General features: G+C 32.1%; 1 protein-coding gene across 1 annotated transcript; it reads right to left on the minus strand.

Annotated features, from left to right (window-relative positions):
• Window positions 1–1,851: 1,851 nt before the first annotated feature.
• On the minus strand, window positions 1,852–15,665 carry LOC144845581 (ADAMTS-like protein 5). The gene is made up of 13 exons (XM_078703012.1): window positions 15,385–15,665; window positions 13,717–13,785; window positions 10,439–10,560; window positions 8,565–8,637; window positions 8,156–8,261; window positions 7,592–7,719; window positions 7,304–7,427; window positions 5,889–5,972; window positions 5,439–5,599; window positions 4,620–4,809; window positions 3,776–3,820; window positions 3,549–3,614; window positions 1,852–2,961 (listed from the first exon to the last, which is right to left on the minus strand). Exons 2-13 carry the CDS (start codon window positions 13,774–13,776, stop codon window positions 2,642–2,644), a joined length of 1,479 nt encoding a protein of 492 aa, XP_078559138.1. The 5' UTR covers window positions 13,777–13,785; window positions 15,385–15,665; the 3' UTR covers window positions 1,852–2,641.
• Window positions 15,666–24,523: the final 8,858 nt, after the last annotated feature.

Consider the following 24,523-nt stretch of genomic DNA (forward strand, 5'->3'; position numbering starts at 1 on the left):
CAACCATCTAGGACAACTACCCCATCATACAACTACGCATTACGACAACTACAGCTTAGGAAAATTATCCCCTGGACAACTACGATTGGTAACCAAATTAAGAAGCTGCTTATTTTGCTGCCAATTGTAAATCAAATCAATACATTTTACAATATTGACGTGAAATAATTAACATATTCTACCAGTCTTATATCGATATATATTGTATGTAACTAACATTTGTAGTCTATTTTATAATAACTGTAGCGATATTTATTTAAAAAAAAACAATGTATGTATGACGCAACCCGAAAATGATTTCCTCAAGAAGAAAAAGAAAAGAAATAATATGAACCTGTCGAACGGGGAGGGGAGAGAGAGAGTGATTTTCAAATCGTCTAATGTAATCAATTAATATTGTAAGTTGGTTTCTTTAAATCTAAAGTAAAAATAGGAGGTTCTTTGTATGCGGTTTGGAATAAAATAAAATAAGTAGAAATGTTCAAGTTAGACATAAACACATAATAATTATTATACTTTAGGTGCTAAAAACGTTTATTGTTCTATTTTCTCAGAGGTCGGGAGAAAATTTTAAAACAATCAATAATAAATTTCCTCTATGAAGTAGTAACAGCCAAACCAATATTCCATATTACTGGACTTGTATTGCAGTAAACGTATAATGTCATTCAACAGCATGACATAAACTGTTACGGTAAAGCATTTGTTTTGGAAAAGAAAAGAGAAAAAAAAAATCGGGCCAAATTTAAAAATAGTAAGGGGCTGATAACGTTTCTTTTTATAATTTTGTTATATGGCATCTTCATGTCACGCAAAATTGGAATACGTTTTATTATAATTTGGAGCGTTATCGATTGTCAGTTAATGTCCTATAACTGACAAATACGCATATTAAAAGATTCGAAAGCTTTCGTTTACGATCCATCTCTCTCTCTCTTTTTGGAGTTCAGTGTGTTTTACAAGATCATAATCAAAGTGTAATGTAATTTATTATCATCAAAAGGCAAAATAAATGAAAGTAAATGAAAAGCCTAAGGTGTAGGTGTCATGAGATTAGTCTGGAGGTGTGGGAGTGTTGTTGTTCTAGAGGGGTATAGTTGTCCTAGAGTGTAAGTTGTCCAGAGAGTGTTGTTGTTCTAGAGGGGTAGTTGTCCTAGAGTGTAGTTTTCCTAGAGTGTAGTTGACCTAGAGGGTAGTTTTCCTAGAGGGTATTTGTCCTCGAGTGTAGTTGTCCTAGAGGGTAGTTGTCCTAGTGGGTAGTTGTCCTAGAGGGTAGTTGTCCTAGAGTGTAGTTGTCTTAGAGGGTAGTTGTCATAGTGGGTAGTTGTCCTAGAGTGTAGTTGTCCTAGAGGGTAATTGTTTTTTAGTGTAGTTGTCCTAGAGGATATTTTCCTAGAGTGTAGTTGTCCTAGAGTCTAGTTGTCCTAGAGGGTAGTTGTCCTAGTGGGTAGTTGTCCTAGTGGGTAGTTGTCCTAGAGTGTAGTTGTCCTAGATTGTAGTTGTCCTAGATTTTAGTTGTCCTATAGGTTAGTTGTCATAGTGGGTAGTACTTGTCGTAGAGTGTGGTTGTCCTAGAGGGTAATTTTCTTTGAGGGTAGTTTTCCTAGAGGGTAGTTGTCCTAGTGGGTAGTTGTCCTAGTGGGTAGTTGTCCTAGAGTGTAGTTGGCCTAGATTGTAGTTGTCCTAGATTGTAGTTGTCCTATAGGGTAGTTGTCAAAGTGGGTAGTTGTCGTAGAGTGTGGTTGTCCTAGAGGGTAATTTTCTTTGAGGGTAGTTTTCCTAGAGGGTAGTTGTCTTGGAGAGTAGTTCTCCTAGAGTGTAGTCCAGGTCAAACAATACTACTTTTCAATAAAAAAAAATCTACCTTTTATTCACACAAAATATAATTCAAGTGTTGATACAATTAATTATTATTAAAGACTATACGTCGAGTAAATACATTTATAAATATAAAAATATTACTTATGAAATTAATCGATAGTTATAGGGAAAATATTATAATCATTGTCTTGTCAGTTCTTTTATTTACACAAAAGGTGAATGTTTGAAATGACTCTTGCATCCACATTGGAATTGTCGTTTGAACTCATTAGGTATTCAAGATACATCTGAAATTTATGGGAATTAGACCTAGGCCTATATAAGCTTTTTATTCTTGTTGGGATTTTTAAATTAATTTCAATTAATCTCGTTATATTACTATTTACGGGTGATTTTGAAATATTCATTCTTGGTTGTAAATCAATACCTAATTATACAATCTACATAATCATATCCAGTTTTATCATAATTACGATTTTTATCATCATGGAAAATCATTTCTTTTATACATACATTTAAATATTCATAAAATAAAGCATAATTCTATGTTGTAATGTCCAATAGTGTTATTTACCCAATATTTAGTTATATAAATAATAATACATTTTAACGATACATAATATCATATCTAGATAAAGCTGTTTCATTCCATTCATAGCCAATGTAGGTATAACATTAAGTTAACCTACTTCACCTGAGTTACAATTGTCACCGCGATCTTCATGTATCCTTTAAAATACCTACTAACGGTACCCATAATATTTAGTTTACCACAATAGTTTATTTATTAGAATTGTCAAACAGATAATTAATCTCATGATTACAAAAACCGTTTACAAAGTGTTTCTTGCTTATCTTGTGTTTTGACCCATTTTTCGTGGTCTTTAGTTTTCCAACTCCGAACCAGACTGTTTTTAAGGATTACTAGACGACTTTCGCCACTTGCAGCATCGTATGTGTTAACACCCATAATCAAGTAGTCTTTGTTAGTTCGAATTATAGGACAGTTGCAGGTGCTCTGTATCCATAGAAATACACGTTCTTTTAGTGGAGAGCTGGTCTTGTAAGTGTGTAGTAAGGCCACGTCGAATCGAATCTGACCGTTCACAATATGTTTGTCTACAACTTCGGCGTGAATTACTAAAGTAGAAAAGAAAATTATTGTTATTTTGATAATATTTTTAGGAGGCTAGATCACCTATCAACTGTAAGAAATTCTTCGTTTCCCATTATTTTTCGCGGTTCTTTAAAACGATATTCTACACTACTCAACATTAACCCTCAACTACCATTAACTGTACCCTCTACAATGCAAAGTAACGTCAATAACCGTAATAATTATATGTGACTTCTTAGTATGTTCTAATGCTTGTCTTGTTTAAGATATTTTTGGCCGCATCAGGTACAGACCTTGTTTTGATTTCATTGCTGTAAATTTGGTTAACATAATAGTTTATTTTTAATGGTACGCACTATATTCTACGTATATATCGATATATTTATTATTGACATCTCTGTAATTAGTGATTCTCTTTCTCTTTATAATACTGTAGGTATTGTAAATCTGTAAATCTTCAAAATAGTATAGTACACTTTCAAAGTGTGTAACTGAACTGTTCAACTGTAAAATGTGTCACCGAAGTATAGACTGACAAAAACGAAATATTTAAAAATATAAAAACAATCTTTTAATGAAGAAACAAATAAAGCCATAGGCCTAATCTTACCAAAATCACTGCTGCAAAAGTGTTTTACCCGACCACCTCGAATTTTTTCACAAACAGGGCAACGATCTAACGAAAGAAACACATAATCTTTTATTATCATCATCATCTTCATCATTCTTCCCTGATATTCATACTCTTTTACTATTACAATCATTGTTATTATTTATAATTGAATTATTTTAATTATTCTTATTCGTATTTACGTTTATTGTAGTATAAATACTAACCGCTGTCAAATTTCGCCTTGTAGGTGTGTGTAGTAATTGGTTTATCTGTTAAAACAAAAAACAAAATGCCTGGTTAGGCCTATTCATGAACGTATGTATATAACATCAGAAATTATTTTTAAATGAATGCAACCTAGACCGATAGTTAAAAATTAAGAATATAAACTAAACGATTTCTTTCAAAGTGTTAACTACGGTATATTGTATAATGCAAAGTACCATCCACCCAGCAACTGTGAACAGTTGACGGTATTGTAAACATTATAGTTTACAGTTTCTTTCCATTTATCATTGTACGCGAATTTCTTTTGTATTCAGATATTTGACCACAATGCTTTCATCAGATGAACAAAATTGGTTTAGCAACATTTCAATTTGAATAACAGCTAAGCGATATGTGTTCCTAATTAATTTGACAAGTAAAAAAGGATGAAAATCCAATTGTCTAAATTCAGATACCAGTTGTGATATCCTTTACAGTGACTGACTAGGTCTTGTGTTGTGTTACGGATGTAATTTGGGGTGCTGTAATGTTTACATCCTCCATTTCATCCTCTAGTATTTGCATCATGTCAATCCAAGACTTATTTGGCAGCAAACAAACAAATTGAAGCCAACATTTTGGTGAATTGTATTGCGTTGATTTTAATCATCGTAGCGTAATAGTGAAAGTGGAATCGTTTCTTCGAGTGCTCTTTAAAGTAAATCAATTGTTATCGACAGATAGAAACCATTAATGTTGGTGTTCTTCTTGTTATTTTCCTATTTATTCTCGAAAGTATTTGCTTCCGATGTGTGTAGTGAAGAATTCAAATATAGTATTTTGTTTTCTTCTTTTACTTACCGTTTGTAAAATAATTGCCACTAAAAGGTCCATGTTTAGTTTCAGAGTTCTTGGTCGGACTTTCGTGTTTAACTTTAGTGAGAGTTTTGGTCTTATGCTTAGGTACTTCATTAGAAAAACGATCGTCTTTCTTCGGAAGCCAATACGATATAGAAGTATTTGGGCCACCGTTGCTATCTGTTAAAATTACCTACGAAATAATAAATTAACAATATTTCACCGTTGCATTATCAGAATGTCTTTAAATCAAGAATAGGCCTCGTGCCTATATTATGCACTGAATGTTATTAAAATTATGTTTTATTATTGTTTATAATAATGATAGTGATAATGAAACATAATAATGTAATTGGTTGTAACTACTGTGGAACAGCTTTGCGTCAATGTGTTGAGTAATGGGTCAGATGTTTTCCCTCCTCTGACGTAATTTGTATTTTATACTAAGTACATTGAAAATACTCGCGAAAAAATACGCTATACGCAGCCGTTTCTCGTTACTGTATCTATTTGGTAATACAGCATCACATGTGGTGCGTATCATGTAAGGTTAAGTTAATGGTTAGGTTACTCTAGATACATTTGAAACACATGTGATGTTGTATTACTAAATATTCCTTTAATACTTCGGAAAAAGATAGTATGTGGAGATACAACACTGGGAATCGGGTGCAATACGTGATCTGGAGTATTCCCAAGTAGTTATTATAAAGTACAACAATAGAGTAGGGCAAACATTTGACCTATAATATATATATATAATAATATTTATAATAATATTATTATCATTATTATTATAAACAAAGGTAAAGTAAAATGTACCTGTAAAGTTAGTGAGCGCTTTACCGGCCCTTTGGCATATAACCTCTCATTTCCATTTGTTTTACGAACGTACTCAAACACTGTACCCCCAACATTGATATTTCCAGACCAATGCAAACTCCAGTCACCATTAAGGACATACTGGGAACCCTCGACCATTGCTGTAAAAAAACAAAGAATATATTTTGTGGATTACAAAAATCTGCTCTATTGGTATATAAGTACTCTAGGCTTTATGTTCTGTTCTGATGATGAGAATAGTTTCTAGAAACATGTCAAGGCATTTTAGGGCAGTTTGCCTGTTTATCAAATGCCTTACAATCATAATTTTAACTCGAAAGTTCGGTGGAATCATACATTTATTACAAATATGCATTTCATAGATAGAAATGTTGAACATCTATGTACATTTCTTTGCTCTGGTTATTCACATTATGCCTGCCAACTTACCTAAGAAATTTTGAGTGTTTTCTGTAATCTCGATGTGGGTTGCCCCAGCTGGAATGACTGTACAGTTTCGGTAACCTATGTAACCTAATGAATGAAATTTGTTTCTCAAATTAAATTCCTACGTAAATTGTACATTCAATCAATTATGATTATGCTATGGTTGCGGTGTTAATTTAATTTTGTTTTTTGTAAGAAAAATGTATTTAGACCTATATATCGTCCTATGCGTAGGCTTCATAGACTACGAGAAGGCATTCGACTCAGTAGAACATGCTGATCTGTTTAGAGCCCTGAGGAAAACTGGAGTAAATGAAGGCTATGTTCAGATAATTGAAGACATTTATACAGATGCCACTGCAACAATACACCTTGACAAAGATGTATCTAAACATTTGAACCTGGAAAGACATGGCGTCAACATTGATGGAGAGAGTTTAACTGACCTTAGATGTGCAGATGACGTTGCTTTGACAACCAAAACAGTCAAAGACATGGAGGAACAGTTAAATGATCTGAACAGAGAGAGCAAGAAGATTGGTTTGAAAATACACAAAGGAAAGACGAAGTACATGACAAACTTCCATAACAATGAGTCCATAGAAATTGAAAATGATAGGATCGAACAAGTTGATAGCTACAAGTACCTGGGCCAAACAGTGAAAATGGCTGACAACACAAGAGACGAAATTCTCATAAGAATTAAGGCGGGATGGAGCTGCTTTGGCAGATATAGAGAAATCCTTTGCGACAAGAAAATCCCAATAGTTCACAGGAGAAGAGTTTTCAACCAGTGTGTACTCCCTACAATGACTTATGGTTGTGATGAAGGGATGACAACAGGTGGACAAAACGTATGACAGACTGGCAACCAAGAACCGGCACAAGAAAAAGGGGAAGGCAGAAACGGCGATGGAGGGACGCCCGGACGACATTACAAAGTATGCAGGCATCACGTGGGCGAGGATAGCACAGAACAGATGGGATTGGCAGAAGCATGAGGAGGGCTACATCCGACAGGGGATGATACAGCTAAACTGAACTGATCGTCTTTGTCATTTTTAATTACATCTTCGGCTCCTCCACGAAGCTGTACGACACGAAGGGACCCTTCGGAGAGAAGAATGGTGTTGTATGTGTCGTCTACACTAGTCTGGGTTCTAGGCCGAAATTCGTAAAAAGATAAATATTTTGGCATATTTGGCGTTTCATACGTATAACGCTGTCTGGTGGACTAACATAAAAAAAGACAATAAATACAGACGTGGGGCAAGTCTACGTTTACATTTATCTGATCATTAATAATTATTATAATATTTGTTCCTGCTACTTTATCGAAGTGAATAATAATTGTATTTACTACCAGTACAAATAAATGGATTGACTTGGATGTGATGTTGTTTAAAAAAATATCTTACCTTCTGTTGGTGGTGGTTCGACGTAAACAAGTTTATATTGTGAACATGTGTCGTTCTTGCCACCACACTTCATACATACATCCTTTTTAGCCTCGGAGTTAAGTTCACCATCGCAACCAACAGGCTAGTATACAAATAATTAATGTTTGTGAATGCGATGGTACACATCATTCCATGAGATCAATTTATTGATTGATTTAATGTATTACTCAGAGTCATACAAAAAAACATACTATATAACAATTTTAAACAATTAAAAAATCAATACAACAGTAAGACTTGACTTACAATACATTGACCATTAATACACATGTTCATACTCTCTTTGCTGCATCTTGTTCCGTCAAGCACTTTTCCAAAAGTATAAAAGAAATGAGTTCCTTTTGCCAGACAGGTTAGCTCGCATGTATTTGGCTCTGATAGATAATTATATTTAATTGTATATAAACACGAAGATGTCGCTCCGTGAGTTCATTTAAATTAAATGAGGACTAATATTAAATTTAATAAATAACAGAATGTTGAATTATTTTCAGATTCATTTCACTGTATTATGTGTTGTGAACTAACAATGTCTTCTGTATTATGCATTGATAGAGGTCATCAGTTGAAGTTGGTCAGTTTTGTTTTATCTGTTATGTTCCACTGTAATTAATTATTAAAAGGATAACCCTTCTGGCTTGACATAACACTGTCGTAAGTAAATTCCAATAAAATACAAAAGAAAGAGCAAAACTGATAAAGGTATACATATGCTTACTAGGTAGGCCTACATTTGAAAATCAATCATCTTGATGTTGGCTAAGTCTATGACAATTAAAAACGAATGTGATACAAACGCAATCAACCTACGGCTTGTGATCGGCTCCCATTCACGAACAAGGTGACCAAACATTTTCTTGTTATTATACACAGAACACTGCATATCACGAAAGTCTGGGCCACTTGGGGGACATGGCTGTAATTATAATAAACGCTGTGTATTATTATTTTTTCCATTTTAACGGAAAGATAAATAAAATCAATTTGAAATATTTTGCTGGCCTTACAAAATGCATTAAATGGATATAATAGGCAAACTGGTTTTGTGCTGCAGTATTTTATATGTTATGGTTTATAATAAAACACAAAAGAATATATTATTCTAAAAGCCATCCACCGCAGTGTTGTACCAGGTTGTTCAAAGTATTGGTAAGTGTGTATTATAATGGTGAACCGTCAGTCATTCACGCGGCAAAATGAATAATGTACTTTAACTTACCTGTGTATTACACGCTTTGAACTCTTTACTTTCTCCATCACATAGCGGGATACCACTGTTCAATGTAGGAATCCTACAATTTTGAAGAAAAGAATCAGTTTTTCATTCATATTCATTCCTTATGGAGTCAGGAATATTTTGGTTCAGTTTTGTTTTTTTAAAGCAACATATTTGGTATACAGGTTGTCAACTAATTCCATTTTTGATAGACGCCAAGTAAATTGACTCTAATTTGCATAATTTGAAATGATGAATAGTTTTGCTTTAATAATCTATATCTCTGAAACTACTATAGTCATTGGAGTTGATTTTAATTGTAAAATGTTCAGAATATTTGGCCTAACATTATGTTCTTTGATTGTATACGTAACATATCATGGAAAAATATTGATAATTTTGTTATAAAATAGACAATAGCAGAACAAGCTCATTTTAAAGGACTTATGCCATATAATTATCAGAAGTATAAATAGTATACTATTGGTTCAAAGAACTAATTAAATTTTTAAACTTAAACTTTTAAATAGTTTCATTTCTATATATGATAAAATAAAATGCTAATTGTTGGGTGAAATTGTTTTTTAGGAGGAATGTGAAAATTATATTCTTCTTAAAAAAACACTTAAAAAGTGTACTTTAGCAATCCGAGTATAGATTCGAGACAAGTCGAGTTATTATATTATCAACATTGTAGATAGATGATACTTTGTAGAAATACATTTGGTTGCCATGATTTGTTTCTGTTACAGTTTGTGTAGCACAGAAGAAATGCATTCTGCAAAATTGCCTCTTTTCTACTCTACTTTTATCAATCGATAATTTTCAGTCGCATATAAAACTGCAACACACTATTCTATTAGTGACATTGATTACTCGGTAGTATTCATTTAATACACGAGTGTTATAGAACTGCGACACACTATTCCATTAGTGACATTGATTACTCGGTAGTATTCATTTAAGACACGAGTGTTAGGCCTATATAGAACTGTGAGACACTATTCCATTAGTGACGTTGATTACTCGGTAGTATTCATTTAAGACACGAGTGTTATATACAACTGTGACACACTATTCCATTAGTGACATTGATTACTCGGTAGTATTCATTTAAGACACGAGTGTTAGGCCTATATAGAACTGCGACACACTATTCCATTAGTGACGTTGATTACTCAGTATTATTCATTTAAGACACGAGTGTTAGGCCTATATAGAACTGCGACACACTATTCCATTAGTGACATTGATTACTCGGTAGTATTCATTTAAGACACGAGTGTTATATAGAACTGCGACACACTATTCCATTAGTGACGTTAATTATTCGGTAGTATTCATTTAAGACATGAGTGTTATATACAACTGTGACACACTATTCCATGAGTGACGTTAATTAATCGGTAGTATTCATTTAAGACACGAGTGTTATATAAAACTGCGACACACTATTCCATTAGTGACATTGATTACTAGTATTCATTTAAGACACGAGTGTTATATAGAACTGCGACACACTATTCCATTAGTGACATTGATTACTCGGTAGTATTCATTTAAGACACGAGTGTTAGGCCTATAGAGAACTGCGACACACTATTCCATTAGTGACATTGATTACTCGGTAGTATTCATTTAAGACACGAGTGTTATATAGAACTGTGACACACTATTCCATTAGTGACATTGATTACTCGGCAGTATTCATTTAAGACACGAGTTTTATACAGAACGGTGACACACTATTCCATTAGTGACATTGATTGCTCGGTAGTATTCATTTAAAACACGAGTGTAATCGTATTTTATGTTGACAATAGTCATAGATTAATTAGACTAATCACTAAAATGTAAATCATCTAATTGAGTACTACCTGCTTGCACAGTGTCTTGTTCTAAATGAAGCACCGCCGCCACAACTACGAGAACATGTAGAAAAATAACTCCATTCTGACCATACACTGTGCGTGTCCAAATATGGCTTGTTATTGAAGTGCTAGATGTAAAATATAAAGTAGATATGAATGAAATAAAAACGATACGATATTTTCATTGATTTTCAATTCGGTAACAATATTACCGAGAACTTAGAAACATGAATAATGCCAATGAACAAAGTTGATTTGCTCTAAAAAATCGTTAGGAATCTTAAATTAAAGGTACATGAGCTTCGACAACACCTATTGTTATTGTATAAGTCTATTTTTTTTTCTCCGCTGATTTTGTGTACCGATTATCTTAAAAAGTTCAATGTCAATGATTTTGAATTGCATGTCTATCGGATGTTGTGACGTTATCATGGCCAGCTGAATTTAAAAAGTATTTTTTCATCTGTCTTTCGTCAAACAAATCCGTCATTTACAGATGGTTTAAAAACACACAAGACAAATTAAAGAAACTCAGAAACACTCAATGTCAATCCAGACCGGTGCAATACCAACAAATTAACAATTAATACTAAAATATAATTCTCAAAAACAAAAATATCATAAACAGCTGACTAATAATTTGAAACTCATAGTTCTCCTTTATCGGAATAAATGTCTTATCTATTATGCCGGACAAATTTTATGATTTATAGAACTTAATATTGAATGGAACAGTTAAACGTAAGAAATGGTATTTTATTTATACTACGACATTCAATTCCCGAGACTACATTAATTACGTTACAATGCTTTCATTCATTCTTATTTAATTTATGGTATTGGGGTTTGGAGCAGTACATATTTAAAACGTAAGTTTGAAACGTAGGTCTACTTAAAAACTTCCTTTTAGTTAAAAGAAATGTGTGTCATTATGTATGACCTTCTCATTCTTCACCTTTATGGATTCTCATAGACTATTAGATGTACAAGCTTTATAAATGATTTGTCTTTAAACGATTATGAATATTATCCCTAATCCAGGTGTATACAAAAATCTAGTCAATGGACTAAAGTAATCGTTTAAATCAAGCGAAAATCTATTATTAGATAAAAAATAAAATTAATCAGAATTACACTTGGAGACAAATAAACAAGTATTGAATAATTTCCCACATGTCTCATTAGAATTTCTTTTGTGGGTGCAAATACGTAAATTAAACTTCCATTAAACAAGGATTCATTTCTAATGGGGTCCAACATTTGAATTACGTTATCCTGTACAAATTGAAGATTCAATTTAATTTCCCCAAAAAATATCACGAAACAGAAATTGAACGAGTACATTTTTTAACAAGGCCATATACATGGCTGCAGTCGCGTGCTCAAATTTGAGTTAGTGTTTACCAACCGACCGACCATCCGACCACCCGACCAACCGACCGACATAGTGAGCTGTAGAGTCGCGTGGCCATATACATGGCTGCAGTCGCGTGCTCAAGTTTGAGTTAGTGTTTACCGACCGACCAACCGACCGACCATCCGACCAACCGACGGACATAGTGAGCTGTAGAGCTGTCTAAAAATAAGCCTACATTGTGAATAAAATAAACGTCTAATGTGTTAAAAATTTGTAAAAATAGAGTATACTAAAAACATAAAAACGTATCGAGTAGGGAACACACGAATTCTCATAATCTTTCGGTTCTACATTTTAATAACAGATCTAACATTTATTTTTTTATTTATTATATACATTTATATTTTCTCAGATTGATTATAATAGTTACTATCAGGTGCTTTACATCTTTCAGAATATTAGTGGTTATTTATGACAAAACAATTGAATAATTAAAAACCTGTGATGTTACCGGATTTATTAATTAAATTAATTTATTATTGTTGTTATTGTTGTTGTTGAAAAACGCATATTTCCCTAATATTAAAATACCGGTAACGTTTATTTTAAAATAAAACATTTTTTAAATTTCTTTATTTATGTATTAGTGTTTGTGAATTATGCTCTTTGACTTATTAATTTTGTTAATATTGTTACTGTTATTTTTATATTTTTTGTTATTATTATTGTAGGTTTTAAAATACTGTACCGCGTATACAGTGTATGAGCTTGTGAAGAGCTTATGAAGTTGTCATATTGTTTAATAAGAAAGGGCAAGAAATATTTAATATCAGTTTGTTTTTATTTCTTCATACTTTACACAAAACCCAGAAGCAAAAAGAAATGTAACGTAACAAATCAGCCTACTTGAAAAATTGATAATGGCTAACCATTTTTCCTCAAAAGCGTTCGTCCTTTTTGTGTTGAAATATAACGTTAATGTTAATTGATTTCTTAAAATTGTGGAATATCTCATCAAATATCGAATCAATCGTAAAAGTTAATTTTTAATGACTTTATTAATTTTAAGTTTTTCGGATTCATCGTCGCACATAATGTATATAAAATATTGCATAAATCGTCCCTGATGCATAGTTGGAATAAGTTTATCTTTTACTCAGGTGTTCGGTGAACGACATCTACAGTTAGCAGAGAAAATCTGCTTAGTGAACATAAATGGAGAGGATATTGAAAATGTAAGAGATTTTGTTTTTTTGGGTCATACAATCACAAATAGAGAGGATAGCAGCTTCACTGATAATTGAACATTAAATGCTGTTGGAAAGTTCCATGTTTTAAAAGAAGTTTTAAAAGATCATAATGTTATGAAGACGAGAAAAAAAACATGTGTAAGGTCCAGACTATGTACGGTACACAAGCATGTTTTCCAAAGGAGAATGAAATAAAGAAGCTGGAATATCCGGATAATACAAAATGTTTAGACAAATAATCAAGAGAGGGTTTGATAGGGCAAGAAATGAGGCTGACCAACTAGATGAGAATAACTACATATTTGCATATTCCAACAAAACGATGTGAAATTGTTGGAGCATCGCCATTGAAAGATTGAATATAGAGTCAGTATATCCGATATATTGGTCATATCAGTAGAGGACCGAATATATCAATTACAAAAAAGATGCTGTTTGCTGTCCCAACAAGACGGTACTATCGTAATCCGTGGAATAAAATCTCTATTATCTTAGATTTAGAAATCAGGCAAGCCAAAAACATCACACAATCTAAAATATCGTAACAAACCCCCAGTGGGCTATTTATTGCTGAATAGGTGTTCGACTCCAGCTCTACAACGTAGAAGAGAATAACACCATAAGTGTGTATGGAGGGTTGTGTCCAGGCAACAACAATTGTTTTACAAATATCTTACCTTTTTGCACGTTCCAAAACCCAGTAACAACAAACTTGCATATATCCTTAAAATATCCATATTTAAAATCTATAAAATAGAATAAATATTTAATGTTCAAGAATGTAAAAAATACAAATTTAAATTGGTAGTATTTAGAACGACTCTCATGCGCAACCTTCCTCAAACTATGTAAATTACGCAATTACTAGGTTTATAGTTATTTAAATGGCATATGAGGCCCTGGAGATGACAAATTATATTTGTAAATATTATGCTTTGACATTCAACTGATTCCGGTCCTATGCAGGGGGTAAAATTAGTTCAGGTGGGAAGAAAGAAATGTTGCAGTGAAGATTTATAATAGGAACAGCTGTTTTAAGTGTGTTTGTTTTATTAAATTTGAAATACATTCTGTACTACCAATATCACATTAAGAACACTCCTAAATCGTAAGCAAATATAAAACAAGATTTATGCCAAGTCTGCATGTTCTAAGAAAGCTTTCGAGACAAAAAAAGAAAGAAAACTGCTAGGTCTATTTAGTATTAATGTGAATGGCTGAATGTTGTTCTTCTATCAACAAAATTCGTTAGCATTGACATTAATTTTTACGAAACATCAGGCCACTAATTTTCATAAACTCCAAATCACGTTCGATTTTCACATCTGAGCAAAACCTGTCTTTCAAGCCATTGGTGGAATATAATATATTTACTTTCCATATCATGAGTCTACAGAATTTAATAAGAATTTAAGGCTTATAGTATTCATTTCGGCGTCGTTGTCAACACAGGCCTAGAATACAGGCCTAGCTTTGCTATTCTATGATGTATACGTACAAAAATGTACAACATAATTCCATAGAATTCTATAGAACATTGTAGAGCTATTGTATTAAACAATTCTATAGAAATGTATTTCAAATTCTATAGAAGTTATTTAGTGTATATAAAATGTTTCTTCTTTTCTATAGACATTGTTTAATGGAATTTTTTCATGAATTAGTGATTATGATACATTGTAATTTAGAGACTATTAATTCTTTCATAGAATTCTCACATTTGACATTTAGCTATGGGATTTATGATCATGTGATAAATTGGATACTGATAATTACGTTTGTAAAAAGTAATACATTTTAATCGATTTTTTAAAATATACAAGCAATTTTGCGTGAAAAAAGGAATTTGTCTATACCATTGAGAACAATAAGAGTAAGACCGAACGGCGCAGATCATGGGGGACGAAGTACGTTACGTTTGCTCTGAGATACAGTATATACAAAAACAGATAAATAGAAAAACTAACAACAATAACTACAATTCAGTGCCCGAATGACAGTTGGATAAAAGCTGTTGCGAAACCTATTTGTACGAGAGATGATGGACCTGTAACATCTACCGCTACGTAACACCTAAAATGAGTTGAATCTTGGAATATAGAATGTGTTTTTTGTTTTTCTTTTGCGAGAAGTTTGAGTAACTCATGAGCAACCAGTCGAAAGCAACCTGCAGCAACTTTAACCTCTTTTTGTTCATGAAGCTCCTCTATTACCGTCACAACTGTCATAAAATAAATATACGTTGCACCACTGCGAATAAAAGTTTATTATACAAAGTGTTATTGCATGATACTTACGAAGGTGGTAAGTGAACGAACAATGAAATAACAATGATAATAATATACCTGAAAATCATGTAGGTCTAAAGTAAAGTTGATTTCATTCTCTGTTGCGATTGTTATAACTATCTGAAATGTTAGTTTTTTCTAAAATCCATAGAACAGTAAGCTCCAACTAAGTAACAGTATGCCAGAGTATTTTCCTGATTATATCCTGAAAGTGTATACCGTGATGATTTCTACTGATTTTAGACGAAGCGGATATTACAATTTCTATTACTAGCATATTATTACACCAATAACATATCGAGGTATAAAAATAACCTTCTTTTCACAACTGATCTCGATGACGTATAATACACTGAATGATATCAACGTATGGAATAATTGTATAGTCGATCGTGCGCATGGTCTGTGTGTTGGTGATCAATTTTAAGGCGGAGCATTGATCCCTTGTGTTCATACATGATGTTCATTGTGAGTTTTTTAGTATGGGTAATACTTAAATCACTAGGGTCTTTATTACTAAAATAAAATATTGCCTAAATATTAGCATCATTATTTAGAAACCAGTGGATACTTCATACAACCATTGCTCGGTTAAAACAATTCGTGGATGACATATATCTTATCGCATAGATCGATCGAACATATCTGAAATGAATTAGTTTTACCTTTATTAAACACCTTTAGATTAATACCTCAGCACCAAGGGAGAGGATCATGACGTTAATACAAAAGTGAATTGTTATGAAAGGAAATTAAAATCAACATTTTGAATTGCTTTGGATAAGTAAAATGAAATGACTACACTGATTATTATTAATTTTAATTAACATAATCGATGACTTACTTTCTATAATACATCTTTAAACAAATATTACTCTAATACTTTTATTATGTAATAACTAACAAATCAATCCAAGTTGGAGAATGAGGATTCACAAATCAACTCACAAAATCATATTACTTGTTTAATCCATTTCAAAATAAATTAATTTAGTTTGAACAAGTTTATCCGCTCGAAAAGAAGGGAAATAACAAAAGCAGATTGTCTGTGATACTTTAGGCAAAGTAACTCACTTAAAAGATGTATGTCAATACTAAAATATTCAGCCTTGTTCAAGGTTTCATACATTCACTTTAGCTTTGAAGTAAATTCCAAACTATTTCGATATTGTAGTTATGTTGATTGAAAGGGGATAACACGACGTGTTTACGACAACACAATCAATATTATTAACTTCAACAATGGGACAAGAGAAGTGAAGGCCGTACAGGCTTTATATCTGAATATGTCTCGACTCTAACCTACTAACCAACCATTTAATTGTCATAAAAATAATTACCTTTTGCTTACAAGTATTTATATGCTTTTTGGAAAATTCTTTCACTTGATACCACCATTTAGAAATGGCTACTCTTAAAATTGTATGCATCTGAAAATCGGAACCATTAAATAGCAACAATGGTTGTACAGTTATTCCATCTGTCAAATTTATATTTGATTAAATAAAAGATCAACAAACAATGCCTAAAATATATTTTTAAACTTATAACATACTCTTTTAATAATACAGAGAAACACCGTGTTGAATTTTAAACTAACTGCTCACGGTCGGAATTTATTTATATTATAAATTAAAAGATCTTAGAGAAGGTAACGTTTTCATTTGGAAATGTATGATTACAAGGCTTGCCTTTGGTGCAAGTGCCATCCATATTATTAACTCACATCACCATCGATAACATACTGTATTTTAATTAAGAATATGTAAACTTTTTATAACTTTTAAGCGTTTTATGCATTTTATCGAATTTTACCCTTTAGCTTCCAAATTGTAACCGCTTTTTAATCTGTTTTTTTGTTATTATAAGAATTTCGATTGTTATTTTATTATGACAAATAAAGCTTTTCAGTATTCAAGTTAAAGTTTCCTGATATTAATATTTTAGATATGAACATTGCAAAGCAAGCTTGTCAATTTGTGAAGACAAGTTAACGTACTTAAGACAAAGGAAATGATTATCGACTACCTGAGAGAAATTAGAGAAAATATAATAATTTGAACAAGTTGATACCTCGGAGTGATAATGGTAATAGTTTTATCAAAATATTGTAATTCCAAACGGTGTAAAGATGTGAAATTCGATGTTTTGTGGGGTGTATAGTCAAATTGTTTTCAGCGGGGTGTGGGTGGGGGGTTTGGGGGGGGGGGGTGTTCTTGGAGGAAATGTTACGGTACTAAAGGTCTGTCTACACTATCAAACATTATGTGACAAAAAAATGTGATGTGCCCATATATGGATATGATAATGTCATATCCCTACCATATTTGGGCATATCACTACCATATTTGGATACATCACAGTTTTTTTTTGTCAAACTAGTTTGATGGTGTAGACAGAGGTTTAAACAAAATAATAATTGGTAGACTACTTAGGAAGGCAGAGAGGATGGTCGGTGAGTGCCAGAGGTCGGTGGAGTCCATCTCTGATGAGCTGCGCATTCAATATATGACCTATTTTTGTAAAGGAATCAAAGCACCGAGTGCCAATTACCTAGTAACTGATGTAAAGCGCGGCCGCTGATGAGACCTATTAATATGATAGACATTTACGCTATAAAAGTGTTGATGTTAATGAATGTGATTACAGTCTCAAAAATAATAATAATTGTTATGAATCGCGCCGTGAACCAAGCTCAATAGCGAGTTCAGAAGCGATCGTATATTTTCCAGTATAGTTGCTGGAAAAAAGGCCATATACAAAACAAACAAATTGACGTTCTGAATAAAAGGTTCGACCATTTGGAATGTAATTTTTTTCACCCACCTTATTAACATACAGAAAACGTAAACTTCAACTAAACAATAAATATATTAAATCTCAAACCGGAATAATAATAATAAAAAGTAATAGAAGAAATAAAATATTATTTTTTATTGACTATTTATAATTATATTATAGGTCTACTTATACATTTGAACAATCCAAAATTGGCCGTCATAAATCCTTGGAGAATTACTCCAAATCCACACTTATGAAAAATTAATAACACACTTATAACAGATAAACCCGAAATATGTGAATTATTTAACAAACTATCTTAAACTTAATACTACCAAGACTAAATCTATATATAAATTTACGTAAGGGCAAAATTCGGTAAATCGCGCGTTACTTACAGAATGTTTACTCGATGGTATATAAAGTTGGTTCGTACTTTCGGTACTGATTTTAACCACCTGATGTAACCCTGTTTACTAATTAAATTGAGTTAGATAATTAGTTATTGACAATTAGAACGAATTTAGGTTCAACGATTTGCCCCAAATAGGGTGTTTTCCGATCGTGATGGGTATACACTGTCTAATGGATGTCCATTTTGAAAATAACCGCACACAATAATACGAGGATGCTTCGAATTTACCTATTCTACTTCTACGATAATTGCTTTTAGAAACCGGTTGAACAGCTCGAGTGCAGCATCATAATGTTGAAGACAGGCCCCTTTAGAAAAACTATTTTGATAGATTTAATATACGTTTATACAAATGTATTGATTTTCGATGAATGGACCATTATCAATCTCTCAATCTCAGTACAATTATTTCGTTTTAACACAAGCAGGTTAATGTATGGGTTCTTGCGGATAAACTTAAAACCTTTAGATATTGTATTGCAATACTTCATTGACAATACTGTAATACGTAATTTTTGGTCGCCATTTGAATCGTAAATTTCTTACTGTGAGTGTGGGTACTGTTAGATATATAAACACATATACAAATAAGCTGTATTACTGTGAGTGTGGGTAGGCCCTACTGATATATAAACACATAATATACAAATAAACTGTATTTCTAACACTTCTTCTCAACTACAAAAAATATAAATGTCGTAGTGGTGTATCGTTATATGTTTACTATTTCAATCAACTAAATCGCAAATGTTTTACCGTATTTAGTGGTATATTATTTATAGGCCTATAAAACATAAAAACATATTTCGTTACTGTTCTATATTCAAAACACAAATTGGGTTTGTTTAAGGAGTCTAAAGTATAGTAACTAAAAAGTTACCATACTGAAGGTCAGGTAATACTAAGGTGTTATACAGACTAATACGGACTTTATGAGGAAAGAATTCTCTTACTTTTAAAAGTACACCAGTTGCCCTAGACATTTTTTTCCCTAATAAGCTGTATGTGATGTTTCCAGTTAAGATTTTCGTTTAAAATTACACCTAGAAATGTCACATTTTCTTTTCTATGTAATACCACATTTTCATTTTTATTTCAAACTGGTTTTTGTCAAAGTACTTTTTGGTAGTTCTAAAAACAACGTAATTAGTTTTGCTGACATTCAGTAACAGCTTATTTGCTTTAAGCCATACGTTTATTTTTTCTAGTTCAATATTCATAATATTTTTTAACATTGTAGGGTCATCTCCCCTTGTTATATAAGTTGTGTCGTCGGCAAAGCTTATTATATCTACCATATTTTACTACTTGCTCGACTTATATCATTGATGTAAATCAAAAACAAAAGTGGTCCTAAAACAGAGCCATGTGGCACCCCTATATTGGTGTCTTTTAAACTTTATGATGAGCTACCATCTAATTTAGACCACATAATAGAGCCTATCACATCACATCACTAGCTGCTGTGATGAAGCATTTCTGTCGCCGCTCCGCGCATCTATAACGGGCATCTGGAATGCGCTTCCAGTTGATTTTAGACCAACGAATTCGGTACATTTATTTAAACGCCATCTTAAGACTTTTGATTTTATCCAGCAGTTTTTAAACTACTTAAAAGTATTGTTAGGCGCTCTGTAGGGTGGCATACAAAAAATAACATAATGAAAATTGAAAGAATGATAATGATAATGATGATAATAATAATGATACTAATGATGGTAACGGCAACGGAAACATCAACGACAACAACAATACATAACATTAATATATGTAATATTAATAATTCATTTCATTCATTTTACTTTTATTTCGGAAACGGACGTCAATAGTTACAAAATAAATTGCATAGTGATAAGTTTAATTAAAATGGCAGACACAAAAAAAAAACACCGGTATCAGATCATCTCATTATTATTAATAATAATAGTTGTAGATTATTTCCAATTTGCCATATTTTATTTCCAGTTCTTATATCCACCATCGTGTGATATTATTATCTTGAACCTCTGCTGTAGTGCACCTTCACTTCCTTTAGTTCATGACTGATCTCTCACATTTCTTTTTTTTTCTTTCCACCAACATCAACATGTCTGACACTTTCCACCAAGAATTTTATAGAATCATTTTATGATTAATTCAAAACTATTGAACTGTTGTTTGTCTTGTGTATCTGCTTCAACATGTCTGACACGTGAAAGGTCGTATTTCTATTCAATCACTCTCTATTTCTTTTTATTATATCAAGTTTACTCCTTGGTTTTTCTTCATGTTTTAATAATCTTGTTTGTACTACTCTAGAATGGTGCATTGAGTTTGTTTCTCTAGGCCTCTTATCTTATTCAACAAACTTAACACTGTTTTTAACAAATGTATTGAGATTTCATTTCTATCTTTTTTCGCCATTAGGTAATCCTGTTATCTCTTCTTGCATCCAATATCAGGGAGAAAGGCATCATCTATTTTAACTGTCGGTACATAAACTTTAAGCGGATATTTACTTCAGTAATCACTAAATTGGAAATCAGATTTTCAAAATAAACATTTAATTCCTTCAAATACGATATAAACAAAATATACGTTTTTATCTTTTTTTATATATAGAAAGAAAAGTCCACAATTGTAATAAGCGAAATGAAAAGATTAGAGTTATATATTACATACAATTTAAATAAATTGATTACAAAAAAGTTCAAATAGAAACATTGCATTCATTTAATTAGCAATGAAATAACATATTTTGTCATAAAAATAATTAAATATAAATTGCTTATATCAACAAAATGATTTTAATATGAATTTAAGTTGTTAATTTTAATTTAAGGCAATGAAAGCAACAGAATGCACAAAAAAATGTGTCATTTTCGAAAAGGCAAGACCGTCAAGCTTTTAAAAAACATTATCAAAATAAATTAATATCTAGAAAAAAAGTAGTTATCTTTAGAAACAATGCTTTTGAACACACTTGGGCCATTGAATGAAGCGTATGTTAAACATCAGTGCAATGGTACGTGGTTGGGGAAGATGCCATCAAATCGAAGATCTGCTATGGTATTACTGAAGATTACAGTTAAATTGAAGGTAGTCATTAAAGAGAAGAAAACGTTTAAATACGATATCATGAATGACGGTTGAAAAATATCAATATCAATTTAAGTATATTTTATATACAGTACAATTTTAAATATACAATATGTATAATGTATCACTAATTATTTTATCAATGGTTCTATTATAGCTCTATTTATCTTTATGCCAAATATGTATCTATATCGTTTTAAGAATGATAGAATTATTTATACTATTATACATTTAAAATGAGAAAAATTACAATAAAGGTGGGTTTTATAAAGTAAATAAAGGTCATAACAAGAAAGTATAATATGGAGTTTGCCCTATTACAATAACTAATGTATTAGTTAGAAGATAAGAGAGTAATATAGAGGGACATTTTATGGATAGACCATATCTGAGATTGCATTTGATGTTTACTTACTTAAATTAGAACCAATGTATAGCCTACACAAATAAATGTAAGGGCCTAATAGTTGAATCTAAATTTCATTCAACTTGATTACATTATTGGGGGGGGGGGGGGGGGGGACTTTCAGAAGCCTGTTGGTCAACCTGGACACCTAGATATAGGCCTATTGCAGAATTTTTAATGTATATCACATATATATCATTATAAGCATTATTTTATAAGCAAAAAAGACAATTATGTTGGTATTTTGACTGGATTATTTACCGTGTGATAAATTAAATATATACTTAGCCTACATATTTCATCTACTGAGTAGGCTTACTGAACTACACTTAACTATAATATGTAGACAAGTTCGGAAAACTTCTAGATGATATGTTTTGAATTCATAAAACAGATCTACTACTATAATCAAATTAAATTGTTCGTGTTGAACACTTGGTTTATCAACAATCATCAAGATTAAACTTGTCACCTTTGAACTTTTCTAACACAATACAACGTTTTACGATTTTAACTACCACAGGAAGCAGATGTATTGTTAGGTTAACCATAACACCTCCACACTGTCATCTACCCTTTGTGTTAACAAAGCGAAGATGATTTTGCAGATTTATAAAAATTCAGTGGAATTTTAAATTGAAATTCCGAAGTATATAGAGACAGCTTAACAAATACAGAAAAGCAAATAATAATAATAATAACAATCATTGTTTGAATTAGTAAATCAATTAAAAATATACTTATACCTTTACAACATATTAATGAGTAGGTGATCCTTTTAGAATTGAACAGATCCTTGTGTCTAAAAGAAAGTTATAAGAAAGAATGTTTGGATGGGAAAAAGGTAGAGTGCGCGTTTGGTGTGTGGAGGGAACGGTTTGCAATTGTGCCACAACAGACCTAGCAGCCTATTGGCCTTTTAAAAAATATGGTCGACATGAGGGATAAATGTCAATTTACAGTCGATGTGAATACCAATATCACAATAGGAGTTGACACTTTCAATAACAACCTCTTGGACAGAATAGGGAAAAATAACAGGAAAGGCATTTCTTAGACCTCAGGGACATTTTCCAGTCAGAGACCCAACCACCGAGTTTATCCAGATCCTTCTGAAGGGCAATGGAATCCTCGATGGTGATAATAATTTATAAATCTTGAGGTCATCAGAGAAATTAAAGGCAGTTGAAATTTCCAAAAATATTAGGAATTTAACAAATTAAATAGTAAGGGGCCAGAATAAAAACTTGAGGTACGCCAGAGTGAAACAGTAGCGTAGCACCATCGACAACTCCCTGTAGTCTACCATCAAGATACATTTCAAACCAACTTAATTAGGAACCAGTGATGCCAAATTGACAGAAAGTAAAAAGGAGATTATGGGATAATTTATCAAAGGCCTACTAAAGTCAGTGTATCACACTGCTTTTTTGTTCGAATGATTTCATACACGGTAGAGAGGAGCGTGGCAATATTTGTTTCGCACGATCTACCGGGCATGAAGCCATGGGATAATGGGAGATACATGACGTAGTAATTGCTTGTTAACAATTCTTTCACAGATTGGTCTGTAATTTGAACTTTTAATTTGGAGCCATTTTTGTGTATTGGGACGATATTGGAAATTTTCCACATGTTTGGGAAAGCACCAGATGAGATGGAACACTTACAAATATTGGTAATGGGTGAAGATAAGGTACAAGAACAAAAGCACATTTTCAACTGCCTTAACAACACTGATGGACCTCAAGAGATGTTCGCATTTGCGTAAAAAGATGGCATTCTCTTCGTGACAAACATGTTACTAGCACTATAATAAAATTCTCAATGAGTCCTTATAGCACACCTCCAGAGATTCATGATTATGTAACGACTGAATAAAAACAAATAGACACAACATTTGGGAGAGCTAGTAACTTTAAATTCAACAAATCCAAATCCATTTAAACGACAGTAACAACAACCACCTCAATAGAAAAATAGATTAATTAAATTTAACATTGTAGTATAACATAACATGTAGTTGATAGTAATTGATATCTTAAAAAAACATACTAATACACAACATAAGGTATATAAGAATAAATAAGATAATAACTTAATCAAGTTAAATAAAATGTGTTGTGAACATTAACTAAACAGAAAGCACACAAAAGTTGACAGCAATTATTTATAACACAACAGCATTGACATAGTTTAACAGACAATCGTTTCCTCCATAAAGATTTAGCCAATGACTTACAGAATTTGTCAATTAAAGATTTACTTCTTGAAGTAAATGTACAATAGTTTGTTATTAAGTATTTTGAACTACGAAATGTTATATAATTGCAAAATATATTATCATAATTCTATTATGACATGTATATTAATATCTATATTGCATTCTTACTTAGTCCGACATATATATCCGCTCGTGTGAGGGCGGGCACCTATGATTCTGTACACATTTGCAAGTGCTCACAAAATTAATCAATCGATATTTATTGATCTTGTGATATTGGTGGTTTGGTTAA

Source organism: Antedon bifida, chromosome 6, assembly GCF_963402885.1.
Source record: "Antedon bifida chromosome 6, ecAntBifi1.1, whole genome shotgun sequence".
Taxonomy (NCBI): domain Eukaryota; kingdom Metazoa; phylum Echinodermata; class Crinoidea; order Comatulida; family Antedonidae; genus Antedon; species Antedon bifida.

Bases quoted from the DNA above. Each gene is read 5' to 3' on its own strand.
- LOC144845581 (XM_078703012.1), bottom strand. From the start codon at position 13,776: ATGGATATTTTAAGGATATATGCAAGTTTGTTGTTACTGGGTTTTGGA. The intron at 8,262-8,564 runs GTAAGTTAAAGT...TTATAATTACAG, and splicing joins TCAAAGCGTGTAATACACAG to CCATGTCCCCCAAGTGGCCC. The intron at 3,821-4,619 runs GTAAGTAAAAGA...TTGTTTTAACAG, and splicing joins TGGCAATTATTTTACAAACG to ATAAACCAATTACTACACAC.